Genomic DNA, 14,064 nt, shown 5'->3' with positions numbered 1-14,064 from the left:
ACACGGTACTGTACATCAGCACCCGAGGGCACACACCTGTACACGGTGCTGACTGTAGAAGGGAACAGAATCTGCAGCTTCAAGATAAAGGCCTCCATCAGCCGGTGGATGCTAGCCTTTTCTGGAGCCTAGGGACAATCAGATGGGGGACTTCAGAAGGGCCCAGAGGGACCTAAAACAAGTAGCTTCATGTGGCCAGCACTGAGACCAGTCACAGGACTCAGAGTGTCATCTTGCCACCCTTTCACCTCGGGGACAGACCCTCTACCCCTAAGCCACTTCCAGGATACAGGTCATGCTTGAAGAAGCCTTGCAAACATGGATACTGCCATTGGACTTTTCAGAGGCCGGGTGGTAGGTGCTAAGGTCACAGAGAACCAGTTAGCTCAAGGCCAGCCCTAGGGGATGATTTGAGGCCCTGATAATGCACTGGGGATTTCTGACTCTACATGGAGGGGCTGCCCCCAACCAGCCCATGTGGTTCTCCTCCGAAGGCGCACCTTGGTATCAATGGCTGGTGTGAAGACTGAGGGGACACCAAACAGGTGGTTGTAGAAGGCCACTTCCTTCAGTGTGTGGTCGCGCATGGGCCTCACCAACACCACATCCCCATGTCGCTCATCTGAGAAGCCCTGGGGAGCAGAGCACACACTGTGTGGATCACCTCCTAGCAGTGTGGCTGCTACTGCCACCACTATCTATGCTTGGGTCCCACCCCTCTCCATTTGAAAGATTCCAGGACAGCCCAAAGGTGCCTTCAAATGGAGGAGGCCAAAGAGTTAAGGGACATCCTGGCCTCTAGACCCTGTATACCGTGTCCCAGGCGAGGAAGGCGCCTCTCCCCAGGGCCAGGTTGGTCATGAGCTTGATGGCTAGGCGGGTGCAGCTCTCCCCTGTCATCACCTTGTAGTAGCCATGAGTTCGGGCTACATGCACAGTCAGATGGGTCCTGGGATGGGAGAATTACAGGAGCTGAAGCTGGAGCCCCTCCCACGAGCCAGGCAGGGCCGGCGGCAATGCTCACCTCAGGGTCTGCAGAAGCTCCTCTTTGGCTGTCAGTGTCTTTATGGAGTTGAACAACCTAGACAAGGCCTCAGTCTGAGCAGCTCTGGGGTACCCGGCCATGCCTAGGGGTTCCTGGCTGTGGGATGGATGCAGTTGCTCCTCTCCCTGAGCTGGGCTGCCACAGGCCTCAGCCCCTAGCACATGCCACTGCTGCAGGAAGCTGTCCACGGCTGCCTTGTAGGCCTCCTCTGTCCCTGCCGGCTCCTGGGAAGGGCAGCACAGCACTGATGGTGGCAAGCTGAACACCTTCCAGGATCAAAGAGGGACACTGAGTCCAAGGCCCGTGGAGCCCGATGGGTATCCCTCCAAGGTCACCACAGGACCCTCTACCGGGGCAGACCCACCTACCTCTTCTAAGGCAACCACATGCCAAGGGAAACCAGTGCTCTCCAGAATCCGCTTCACCTCAGCCAGCGTCTTCACCCTGTCCTCTAGGCTCTGGCCACAGGCTGCTCCCTCTGTAAAACCCAGGCGGGAAGCACGAAGGTTTCATGGAGGAAGAGCCTGGTGAGACAGGCTGAGGGGTCGGTGCCACACACAACAGTCCCAGCAGGTCTGCTCTGTAAGTGCAGGACTGGCTTTTTCTTTGGGGTGTTTTCAGACAGACTCTCCTCACAGCTAAAGAAACTTTCTGCCCCAAAGACCAGCTCTAAGCTCACCTTCTTTAACTCTGGGCCCTTCAGTACAATTGGGAAGGCACCTCTGTCCCCTGGAAAGCAGTGGGGTTCACCCATTGCTTGGGACTGGGAAGGGTGGCCACACATACCATCAACATAGATGACTCCTGGCACAAAGCGTAGCCGTTTTGCAGAATCCTGACTCAGGCCCTAGAAGGGAAGTGTCAAAACTCAGCTCTGCCCAAAAGCACTTCTCTGGACTTCAGACTATCCAGGCAGTGGACCAAACTGCCTAGGTCTTCCCTCCTCACAGGGTGTGTGGGGGCCAGGTTTTCAATCCTGTATGAGGGCATGTCCTATTATCAGAAACTTCAGAACTCCACCCCCAGCCTGTCTCTGACACCTAAGCAGCTTGAGACAGCGGCTGAGCTATGAGGTGGTAGGGTCACTTTACTATCTGCTGGGCACCCCAGAATTCTCAGAAAGTGTTCTGGAACGTAAGAACAGAGGTGACAATATGTGGAGAGCAGGGGCAGAGTCTCCCAAGAGAAGTGGTGTCAGACACTGACAAATGACTTCACAGTGAGCTCTCACCTCCACATGTAGGTCTAGGGGACCCACAGGTGAGACAAAAGCCACTCAAGTACCACCCAGATCAGACACACTGGAGCAGCACTGCCACTGACACCTACCCTACCAAGACAGCCTCTCCACTGGCCCCTCTAGCTGGTACCCTACAGGGAGAGAGCAGAGCATGTAGGTCCCTGCTTTGCACAGGGTCCCTCAAGGAAACCCTGTATACCTCTGCAGGTTCAGACATTCTTAGCTTGAGTCCCTGTTCCATCTGCCTCACTCCCTTCTACCTAGGCCGCTTCTTGTTTCTGTTCACAGTCATGACTGGCGAGACTTTGAAACTGTGTATTAATAAAGCTAAACAGGGAGGTAGCCTGGGACCCTACATAGGGCTTCTGGATTGCACAACTGCTGAATATACATGGGACAACCTAAAGGTGTCCCAGCTGGGGTGGGGGTGCTGTCTAGTGTCAACCAAAAACCTCGTAGTACAGGTTGAGGAAGGAGGCTAATTCAATCCAGAAGCCTATGGCCAGAAGATAATATAAACTTACCTCAAGAACCTGCCAGACCATGGAGCTGGATGAAGGGCCCCCAGACCATGACAAGAGCACCTGGGGGTGGGGAGACAGAGCATCTTCAATGCGAACATGTCTGATCCAATTCTTGGACAGCCCCAGACACCAAATCTACCCTCAAAGTCCAGAGACAGTAGGCCAGCTGAAGGCGGACAGTCAAGCGCCCAGGTCCCACATGTACCTTCTCGCCGGGAAAGATGACCCGGTTCTTCCCAAGCATGGCTCTGAATTTGTGGACGTAGAACGCTTTGAAACAGTCCCTGTAACACAGAAGCAAAGGGAGGCTGGTTGCACCTGCCCAAGAGATTGTGGGATTTTGATTGACAAGGTCTGGGTCTCTCTGTAGCCCAAGCTGGCCTCAAATCGGAGGTAATTTCTCCTGTCATGGAATCTGTAGTGTTGAATTGACAGGTGAACCTAGTTTAGATGACAAGGGTCGTTACCATCACCACTACTTATAGTTAGGGCCCATGGGACAAGCGCGTACAACGTAACCGCGCCTTTCCAAGGACCGAGCGAGCCTGGCAAGGGGGAGGGGCTGCCAAGATCTCACCTGCAGAAGGCATCTCCCGCTCGTATCACCACCACCGGCCGGCCTTCCGCGCACTTCACACATTTCTGCTCCCGGCTTTGAGAGAACAAGAACATACGTGGCAGATTCTCGCACCACTGCGGGCTTGGGAGAGTCAGTGTCTCCCTTCCCGGCCCGAGCTGGCGGAGGAAGCGCCATCACATCACATCACATGCCAGGGCCTATGTTTAGTTCCAGCTCCCGACTCACAGCAGCCCTGGAACTCTGGTCGCTGGCTGCGAGGACCGAAGGGGACTGTCCTCGGCCTGGTGGTAGAAGGGTCTTACCTCGGCCGAGGCACGGGCGGAGGCTCCCGCTGCACCGGGCCCGCGTAATCCTCACCGGCCTGACACATGGAGGGGCTGGTCCGGACTGCAGTAGAAGAGAGCCGGCGCGCCGAGATGACGTCACCGCAGAGCGGGCGCTGTCATGACGCCACACGAGGGGCTGAGCGGTGACGCCAGCGCGGCGCCGTCGCGGCAGTGACGCCGGTCTGCCGGCCTGGATAGGGGGCGGCGGCGGCGGCCTGCCCGGGGATGGCGATGTTCCGCAGCCTGGTGGCCTCGGCGCAGCAGCGGCAGCCGCCGGCTGGGCCCGCGGGCGGCGACAGCGGCCTGGAGGCGCAGTTCAGCTGTCCCATCTGCCTGGAGGTGTACCATCGGCCAGTGGCCATCGGCAGCTGCGGCCACACGTGAGCGCGCGCGCCGGGAGCCCGCGGGAGGGGGGTCCGGGCCGGGGTCGTGGCTGGCGGCCGAACGGGGACGTGGGGAAGCAGTCCCTGCCCCTACCCGCCGGCCGCACGCGCGCCCTGCACCCGCCCCGGCCCCGCGCGTTGCCAACGGCCGCCGGCTGCTTCGAGGGCGGTGGACGCGGCCGCTGCGCCGAGCGCCGGGGTCCGGGCTTGCAGAGATCGGGCGGGTTTGTAAATAAACGTCTTGTGGGCTTTTACAACCCACTCTATCCACCCCATGTCTGCTCGTTTTGACTGTCAAGGAAATGAGTTCCCTAAAGTTAGGAGAGGGGCTCGTTTGGAGCCTGGTGTTTTGTTTTGAAGGACTTGGCCTATTCTGAACATGAAGCTTCCAGACAGCAGGGCCTAAAGGGACCCAGACACCAAGCACTTCGTTAGGGGCCCAGCTGAGCCAAGACCTTCCCCCCACCCCCAAATCTGGCTCCTCCTCCTCCCGTGTTTCAGGAGCAGAAACTTGAGGATGTGACTCTTCGCGGGAGGGAGCGGTCCTCAGGGCCTTCACAGCCCCAGCCTGGTTGGGAGGGAGCCAAGATAGAACGTCTGCTCCGTGACCTCCCCACAGTACAGCTCTTGAGATTAGCAGATGGAGAAAGGGCAGGAGGACTTCTCAGTAGAGGGCCACGCTGCTGAGGTAGTGGGGCTCGACGCTGCTTGGAGCTGGACAAGGTGCACCCAGATTGGTGGGAGGCATTTTGCAAACAGAGGCAGCTGATTTTGGAGGCTCTAATGCAGAGGGAACTGGAACCGCTTGGGTAGGCGTGTGCCTGCTAGTCATACAGGGAGGTGGCAGAGACCTTGTCTCCATCCAGAGCTGCCTTCACTTTCTCTGCCCCCTAGGTCAGGCGGAACAGAAGACTCCATCCCTTTGGAGAGTTCTATAGGTTATCTTGTAAGAACACAGCTAGCTCCAGCCTGGTCTAATGCTCCTCTGACATTCTAGGAGGCAATCTTTGGTCAGGACCCATTTTTTTGTATGCATGCATGAGTGGGCGTTCTGTGAGGTGTGTTCTGTGAGGTGCCATTTTTAACAAGCCCCTTCACTGTGCACACAGGCCTCTGTGTTCTTCAGTTTGCTAGTATTCACCAATCACTATTTGTTGTCCTCCTGACAAGGGAGAACACGGGATGGAAAAGCAAGCATCTTTCCTGTAAACCTGTTCCCATCGTTCCCTCTGCAGGCTTCTGTCGGGACGGCTTCACTTTGACTTCCTTGCTGGTTCCATCTCCCTAGCTGTTCAATCCTCCCTTTAATTTGCAGTGTCTGCTAGGTGTAGCCTGTGTTCAAATAAGCCTGAGGGTTGAGCTTTTACATCACCTTTTACAATTTCACCGATTCCTCCCGTCTTCGAGCCACCTGACCAGAAGCTGTTTCTTGAGGTTTTCTCATGAGTAAAACCCTACAGAATTGCTGCACCCCGTACCTGGACAAGGGAGAGTAAGTGGGGAGGCTTTGAGGCTGCAGATACAGGCAAGAGGTATGCCAGTAGGGCCACTGTGGAGGTGTGCACAAGGAACTATGCCAAGGCCACAGAGATGCTGTGCCCAGAAAGAGAGCAATCTTGAGACTTTACAGGGCAACCCTGCCTGAGGGGACTGGCTGCCTCAAGGGCCTCTGAATGTTTGCCTGTCAGAGAACACAGGAAGGAGTGACACAATGGGGGCCTCTCTCCCACATTCATCCCCTCAGTTGCTTCACTTGGTGGAGAAGCTGCCCAGCACCAGCCTCTGTAGATGCAGGCAGGAACTCTCTGTGGGAGAAGTGTGGTCTGGAAACTAGGCCAAGAGCTGCGCCCAGTGTTTTGTTCTACTTCCTCCTCTTGGAGGCTGTGACTTGGGGAGAGTCACCTCGTAGACAAGCAGTGTCCTTGAGACTTTGCGTTCTTAGAGGAGAATGAGCACCTTCCTCTCCGTCAACATCAGCTTCTCTGAAGGCCCGCTCTTCTGGGACAATGTTCCTCTTTCCCAGTGTTGCCTTGTTCTCTGAGTTTCTCTGAGGTAGAATTCAGTGTTGCATAGTTTCCTCATTCAGAGTATGGACACAAGCCAGGCATGGTGGCTCCCACCTGTAGGTTGGTAGCACTCCTAGTATTCAAAGACTGAGATAGGACAGTAACGAGTTCAAGGCCTGGCATAGGCCACAGAGTGAAATCTTATGTTAAAAATTTTTTTTTGTTTATGAGTGTTTTGCCTGCATGTGTGTCTGCACCGCGCGTGCTCATGGAGGCCAGAAATGGCATTGGATCATTCTGGGACTGTAGCTTCAGACAGTTGATAGCCACCATGTAGGTGCCGGAAATCAAACCAGCACTGTTCTTAGCCATCGAGTCACTGAGCTATCTCTTCAGCCGCATGTCTCAAAAAATTTTAAAAACTGTAGAAGCCATTGGTTTAGCACCCTTTAGAAGATTCCCCACCCCCAAAAGAAGCCACTCTTTCCACAGTCCTAGCATCTGCTCACCAGTTGTTTCTCTCTCTGGATTGGTCACATGATGCACATTTCATATAAATGGCACCGGGTTTCCAAGTCTGGGTACGTGGTTGCTGGTGCCATCTCAGCCTGCTCTTCGAGGCTGAGGTAGGTGAGAGAGAGCTACTTTGACTGTAGAAAAGTGTTCCTGAGAGTCCTTCACACCTACTGAGTGTCAGGTCTCAGGCTGATCTTCTTTCTCTCGGCGTGGTTAAACATGGCCTGCCAGGTGGTGGCTCCACCAAAAACAAGGGTGCAGGAACCTTTGTCACTGCTTAGTGGGTCTACCAGCCTTATTGCTGCAAAGAGGACATTTTCTTGAGATCTCAAAATGCCAGAAGGGACATTGGCTGAGTCACCTGCAAATTCAGGAATATTCTGACATCTCTTCTGACCAATGTGACTCCTCATTCCGACCCCACAGCCTGGCCAAAAGTTTCAAGGAGAAGTCAAACTGTCTTCTTGTAGCCTCTTGTAGCCAGTAGTCTTGGAGGATGCCTTCTTTCTGGAGGCTGAGTCATTTCCCCTCCTCCTACTAGGTGCTATTAATGAGCACTTGTGATTCTGTGCAGAGGTCACCTTTTAAAACTGTGAGCTTGCTGGGCAGTGGTGGCGCACGCCTTTAATCCCAGCACTTGGGAGGCAGAGGCAGGCGGATTTCTGAGTTTGAGGCCAGCTTGGTCTACACAGTGAGTTCCAGGACAGCCAGGGCTATAAAGAGAAACCCTGTCTCAAGAAAACAAACAAAAAACCAAAAGCTGTGAGCTTCCATGTTAAACCTAGAATCTTCACTCCATGGGCTCATGTCAACAAACTCAGCCTGACGTAGTTTTATGTTCCCTCTACCGTCACCCCACACACTTACACTCCGTTCCCACACACATCCCCCAGACTTCTGCATACTCACTGAGCTCTGTAGTAGTGTGGCTCACCTCCTCAGGACTCCACTGTCTACCTCCCGTCTAGGAGCCTGCTAGCCTTAAGTCTAGTTATGGGTCTGGAGGTACCTGTTGGTGGGCACTGAGGGACTGAGGGATATCAGTGCTGTCTTGCCTGGCATTTCCTTCAAAGTCACTGCTGGTTTAGCAGACAACGAGAATCTCCTCAGTCAACAGTAGAAGTGGCAATACTTCAGGGAGTCGGAGATGGGAGGACACGCTGAGGGAGGAGACATCCTCAGGAGAGGGAGACCTTTGAGGATCCAAGGCGTCAGTGTTCTCAGCGTCAGTATGGTCCTCCCACACATCTTCATCCCAGGTTCCAGGATTCCACTCTTTACCAGTTTTTGTCACACCCTCTGAGGTTGGGGCTGGAGTTTTTGCTGTAATTTAGCCAACCTTAGACTGAGGTTTGATTTTCTTCAGTGTACACTCTGTAGCTCTTTGACATGTTCTCTTCAGGGTGCACCTCGAAACCTTTCTGCTATTCCCTTCTGAAGTGGTCAGTCTTATCATTCTCCACTGTTGTCCTTTACCGGATTCTCTGTGCTAAAGGTCAGCTAGCTGTAACCACACAGCTCAGTCTTTCCCCTTTTTTATTTATCTGGGGATGTGAGGAGCAACTACCTCGCACCATCATTCCCCTTAGTTTTGCTACAAATTGTCAATTTTGTTTTTAATACAGAGTCACCAAATCCACTGCCTCTCAGCTGGTGAATCAGAATAATCAAGTCCATTCGTCTTAAGTTTATAAAATAGTTCACACCGTGGGCTTTCGGTGCTCTGAGCTTCCAGGAGAGGCTCTAGTAACTGTGTCGACAGATTGGAAAGCCTGTTTCAGATACTTACAAATTCATCCTTATACTTCTCTTCTTGCTTTAGAGACAATTCTGACCCCAAAATCTATTTTAGTCAGTGTTCTATAAAGAAATAGAACATAATAGAATGAAAATGTGTGTGTGTGTGTGTGTGTGTGTGTGTGTATGATTGATTTATTAGAATGGCTTACAAGCCGTGGATGGCTAGTCCAACAATGGCTGTCTACCAATGGAAGGTTCAAGAATCTAGTAGGTTTTCAGTCTACACATCTAATGCCAGTGAAAGAACGGACTGGCCAGAGAGAGCGAGAGCACTCGGTGAGAGCAAGCTTCCTCATTGTGTCCTTTATACCGGCTGCTCGCAGGAGGTGCGTCTTCTCACCTCAGAGATCTGGATTACAAGTGGGTCTTCCCACAGCAAATGTTTTAATTAGGAAAAACTCCCTCACAGGTGCGCCCAGCCATTCAGTTTTAGTTAATTCCAGATGTGGTCAGGTTGACAGCCAAGAACAGCCGTCAGCGTATGCAGTCACATGCCTGTCCTGTTCCCCACTGGTGTGCAGCTGCTGAATGGCAGACACCACAAACACCAGCTCGGGTGTGGCCAGGCAAAGACAGAACTCGCACTGCTGGCATCTGGGAGCCTGCTAGCAAGAGCTTGCACAGTCCCTCCTGTCACTAAGCTGTGACTCTCGGGGTACAAGAACCTTGTGGCCTAGAAGCCTGGCCCTGGCCAGCTTTGACCATCTGGTGAATCTGGGCTCCAGGCCTGGGATTTTCTTCACAGTTGTTAGTGGTTTTACTCCCTGGCCCCTGGACTGATACCCTGACATGAAGGTTCTGTCAATCACCACATGATCAGAAGACATTCAGGAAAGAGCCCACATCCTGCCGCAGAGACGCTCTTTCTGGGGGTACAGGTTACAGGGGATATACCACATAAGAGAGCTGTACTGCTGGGGGCAGCTCACCTCTTAGCTGTGTCCAGCTGGGGCTGGAGTGGGGCTGGGCTATGAACACAAGGCTATCAGTATGAACTGCAGAACTATCAGTAGCAGTGTCACCCACTGGCTTGGAGGAAGTAGCCTCGGGTCCATGTCACCTGCAGGTTCTGCGGGGAGTGCCTCCAGCCATGTCTGCAGGTGCCATCCCCTCTGTGCCCGCTCTGCCGTCTACCCTTCGACCCCAAGAAAGTGGACAAGGCCACCCATGTAGAGAAGCAGCTCTCATCTTACAAGGCACCCTGTCGGGGTTGCAACAAGAAGGTACCCGCCCCGTTCGGGTTTCCTCAGGCGGGGGGAGGGGGGGGGGGGGGGGCAGTTTGCCGATGGGTTCCACTCTCCCCTGGAGGAATTGGGTGCATGGGCTCACGCTCCTTTCTGTTGAACCACATCTGCTCCAGTGTGAAGCCAGCTGCCGGACCCTTTCAGAGCTCCAGGGGAGCAATGCTGTGAAAACTGCCTGACCTCGGCCGGACTGACTGCGCTGTGGCCCGTGCAGACTCTGTGCTCAGGCTGGGACAGATCTGGGGGAAGCCAAGAAGGTTCTGGGGGCTGTGAGGTGGGAGGTGCAGCCAGACAAAGACAGGGCCTTTGAGTATTAGCTCCTGGCACCTGGTGTCGTGTCTGTCCTGAGCAGAGTGGCCTGGGCACTACTCACTGTATTGTCTCACAAGGTCCTGCCACCTGTGATGGCTCACAGTCCCCAGAACCCACCTTGCTCCCACCTTCTTCCTTTGTTCCTAGGAAAAGCAGCAGCTGCGAGCACACTGCAGTTAGGTCTCAGACATCCCTGCGTCTAGTTAATAAACTGTGACTGTGTAAACCTGTCACAGTGTCTGTCCCAAAGGCCACCAGGCAGATGAACTGGAGTGACCTTGGGCTGAGTCAGCTGCTGTGGTCCCCTTGGTGCTTGGGTGCCCTGGTTAGCCTTTCCCAGGGAGACGTGAGGTCAGGATCTTGTCAGTATCGTATGTGAAGTGGCTGCAAACCTCACCTGAACACCTCGAGTTTATACTCTGTCTTTTGGAACAAATTTATCCTGCATGGATATCCAGCTGTGACAAGTGGCTTCAGGAGACCTTCTTGGAACTCGCTAGTCTTAGGCACAAACTCTGGCTACTGGGGACATGTGCTGTATCTACCTGCCAAGGGCAGTGCACTGACGTGGTCCCCTTCCTCAGTCTTGTGGAGTGTCTACCCTCAGCCTGTGTCCACCCTCGGGAAGGCTCACCATGGCTTCTTTTCTCTCTTCAGAGTTACTCATTGAGCCCGGGCTGGGTTCAGGCCAGGCTGCCGCCCTTGGCCAGCTTTCTCTGGCATGGTTGTGGTGACTTGATAGGACCAGCTGGGTGGTACGGGCCTTTTTTCCTAATAAGACTGTCTACTCAATGGAACAGCTTCCCATGTGCAGGTCTTTCTAGGGACTCAGGCATGGGGCCTGCTAGTCCTGTCCTAAGGAGTAGTGGCTTACATCTCTCCTATACAGCTAGCTACCCTGAAGGCCATGAACACTGCTGTGTCTGTGTGGCTCTGTAGAAACCCATGTACCTTTAAATGGTATCTGTTCCTCACCAGGGTCCCTTCCAGAAGCCCCAGCTGTAGGTTGCTGCTCAGAGGCTCTGCATGTTCGAGAGCAGGAGGGATGGGTCTGGTGCCTTCGCTGGTCAGTCTCTGTCTCTGCTGCCCGAGGCCTAACCTGCCCAGCTCTGCTTCTCTCGTCCGTCTCACAGGTGACACTGGCAAAGATGAGAGCGCACATTTCCTCATGCCTGAAGGTCCAGGAGCAGATGGCCAACTGCCCCAAGTTTGTCCCTGTGGTGCCCACCTCCCAGCCCATCCCCAGGTAGGTAGGCCTTCAGGATGGGGACCCAAGAAGGGCAGAGCAAGGGTTCTTCCTAGGCCAAGGGTCCCACAGTCGCCTCCCCTCTCTCATGGCCATGGCTCTTTACCCCAGTGTGTGGGGTAAAAGAGAGGCCCAGGAGTTTCCTTACAAGACATAGCGTGCTCCTTTGGGCTGCAGGGGATGGGTCAGCACCAGCCTGTCTACAGAGGGGAGGGTGGCTTCTTAGCCCAGGCATACTCAGTGTCCTCCCACCCCTAGCAACATCCCCAACCGGTCTACCTTCGCTTGCCCCTACTGTGGAGCGCGCAATCTGGATCAGCAGGAGCTGGTGAAGCACTGTGTGGAAAGTCACCGTAGTGATCCCAACCGTGTGGTGAGTGTCAGCAGCTTGGGGCTTCTGCCTGAGGGAGGCATGGGGAACAGGCCTGGTCTGGGGAATGGGACACCCTAAGTGGAAGGTGCTCTGCATGCCATACTCTGAGTGGGTGGGTGGGCAAGTGGGCAGGAGAGGGCCCCTCCCTGCTACTCCCAACTTCTTTTCTAGGTATGCCCCATCTGCTCAGCAATGCCCTGGGGGGACCCGAGCTACAAAAGCGCCAACTTCCTGCAGCATCTGCTGCACCGGCACAAGTTCTCCTATGACACCTTTGTGGTAGGTGTCTCCCGCTGACCATGGCAGTGCCAAGATCCAGGGGCCACTGGATGTGGGGCACCAGGCACCCAGACCTGTCAGGGCTTGGGCCTACAAGAGGCTAGCTGCTGGGGCCCTGGGTGCCCTCTCTGGACCACCTGAGGCATTACCTTGGCTATGTAACAGCTGCAGAGACTGAGTCTCTGATAAGGTGTTTCCTTCAAGGAGACTCTGGAGGGAAACTGGAAGGATTTTTTCAGGAGTACACCTGCCCGCTCCTAACTAGGTCAAAGGCCCCACCCATCCACCATCTCCTGCAGCCTCTACACCCCACCCACTATCTCCTGCAGCCTCTACACCCCACCCACCATCTCCTGCAGCCTCTACACCCCACCCACCATCTCCTGCAGCCTCTACACCCCACCCACCATCTCCTGCAGCCTCTACACCCCAACCACCATCTCCTGCAGCCTCTACACCCCAACCATCTCCTGCAGCCTCTAGCCAAGTAGGGTCCCCAAGGCTGGAGACCTCATGGCCCTGACTAAACTTCCACCTCAGAAAACCCAGTTCTTGACCAGAACAGTGGGTAAAGGCTCCTGCTGGCAAGGCTGACAACTTGAGTTCAATCCCAGGTACCCATGTGAGGACTGAGGAAGTCCTCTGTCGTACCCACACTGTGGCACACATCAATCCCAGGTACCCATATGAGGAGAAAGTCCTCTGTCATACCCACACTGTGGCACACATCAATCCCAGGTACCCATATGAGGAGAAAGTCCTCTGTCGTACCCACACTGTGGCACATGTCTATACGTACACACCAAAAGCTAAGCTGTAGAAAGAAAGACTCTTACCATCTGAAAGGAAAAAGGTCATTCGTGAAAGCACGCCTCATGGTCACAAGCCTGCAGAGCACTGGTTTGCACACATGAGCCAAGGCTACCTTTGGGGACCCACGTAAGAACTGGGGGAGGCATTCTGTGGAGGAGGCTCAGGACACAGGGTGACAGTGGGTGTCTGGGTGCTGGGAGCTGTCCTGCTCCTCCCACATGAGTCTCTGCTTGTCCCCAGGACTACAGCATCGACGAGGAAGCCGCCTTCCAGGCTGCCCTGGCTCTGTCCCTCTCTGAGAACTGAGGCACAGCCTGGCCACCTGCCTCATCTGGGGCAGAAGACACACACTCCCGCCTCAAGGGATAGGGCTGTTGCCCTTGTGCCCTGGCACCTGCACAGGAATGCGCCTCACCGGGCCAAGTGGAATCTTACACAAGGAGAGCTGGGCTCAGAACCCCCAGGCTGGGATCCTGGCTAGCTGGCCCCTTGTCATCAAGCAGGGCCACCGGGTCTTGGCCAGCAGCACTGGGCCCTCGGTGCTTCAAGGGGCAGGTGCTGGCCGTTGGGTTAGAGCAGTTGGCTGTCTTTGCCAGCCTTGATGTCTTTGTGCGGAGAAGGATGAGGTGCCCTAAGCTGTGCCCAGCAGGACCAGGGGAGGAGGTGCCCAGCCAAGGCTGCCAGCCACCCGGTCCCTAGCTTCGCTTCCACCGTGAGCATTTGGTACTGGCTTTTGTGATATTTAGGAACCCTGCGTTTTTCTGTCTTATCCTGTGTGATAATCTTTTCACGTTTTCTAGAGCAAAGACAAAGCAGTTACTCTTCTATCGCAATACCCGTGTTTGACTAGGAAGAGCAGTATTTTTATGGAGCATTTACAAAGTTATATTTTTTAAAAAAAAAACAAAAATAAACACATGTGGGATCAGTGCAGAGGGTGGAGCGTGGGCGTGGCCAGGGCTTCGTCTGTGTGACAGGTGGGAGGAGCGTGGGCATGGCCAGGGCTTGTCATCTGTGTGACAGGTGGTATCTCCAAACCATGTGCTCTCTAAGGAGGTGGCTCCTGTCTGCTGTTTTCTTTTGATGATGACCCAGAAGAAATCCTAGCACCCGGCCACTTGCTGTGGTTGCTCCCAGCAGATATAAGGCAACAGCCCAGGCAGAACGGATCCTTTCTGCCCTGTCACCTTCCAGAGCCAGCTGCATCCCTCCTCAGGCAGGGACTTCTCTTACCAGTGGTAGAGCCCTCGAGGACCAGAGAGACCTGCTTAGTGGCAGGTCAGGCCAGAAAACATTTGTCAGCATCTTGTTCTGTTCATGGCATAAATTGCTGTCTTTTCAAAAGAGTTTAAATAAAGTGTTTCCAAGCACCCATGG

The 14,064-nt window shown here is 54.4% G+C and overlaps 2 protein-coding genes across 2 annotated transcripts in view; one reads left to right on the top strand and one right to left on the bottom strand.

The window, feature by feature from the left end:
* Ctu2 (cytosolic thiouridylase subunit 2) overlaps positions 1-3,801 on the bottom strand; it is a 4,831-nt gene extending 1,030 nt beyond the window's left edge. Inside the window, exons 1-10 of the mRNA XM_028752549.1 lie at positions 3,692-3,801; positions 3,387-3,461; positions 3,015-3,093; positions 2,810-2,869; positions 1,832-1,892; positions 1,414-1,523; positions 1,025-1,311; positions 814-949; positions 501-632; positions 37-128 (exon numbers count right to left, since the gene is read on the bottom strand). Coding sequence (XP_028608382.1) covers positions 37-128; positions 501-632; positions 814-949; positions 1,025-1,311; positions 1,414-1,523; positions 1,832-1,892; positions 2,810-2,869; positions 3,015-3,093; positions 3,387-3,461; positions 3,692-3,759 — 1,100 coding nt within the window. The 5' untranslated portion in view covers positions 3,760-3,801. The remainder of the gene's footprint in view (positions 1-36; positions 129-500; positions 633-813; positions 950-1,024; positions 1,312-1,413; positions 1,524-1,831; positions 1,893-2,809; positions 2,870-3,014; positions 3,094-3,386; positions 3,462-3,691) is intronic.
* Positions 3,802-3,856: 55 nt separating this feature from the next.
* On the top strand, positions 3,857-14,064 carry Rnf166 (ring finger protein 166). Its single transcript, XM_028753816.1, has 6 exons — positions 3,857-4,095; positions 9,487-9,643; positions 11,110-11,222; positions 11,481-11,595; positions 11,767-11,874; positions 12,928-14,064. Exons 1-6 carry the CDS (start codon positions 3,941-3,943, stop codon positions 12,991-12,993), a joined length of 714 nt encoding a protein of 237 aa, XP_028609649.1. The 5' UTR covers positions 3,857-3,940; the 3' UTR covers positions 12,994-14,064.

Source organism: Grammomys surdaster, unplaced genomic scaffold (assembly GCF_004785775.1).
Source record: "Grammomys surdaster isolate TR1022 unplaced genomic scaffold, NIH_TR_1.0 128, whole genome shotgun sequence".
Classification (NCBI taxonomy): Eukaryota; Metazoa; Chordata; class Mammalia; order Rodentia; family Muridae; genus Grammomys; species Grammomys surdaster.
This window is presented reverse-complemented; position numbering and strand designations above follow the sequence as displayed.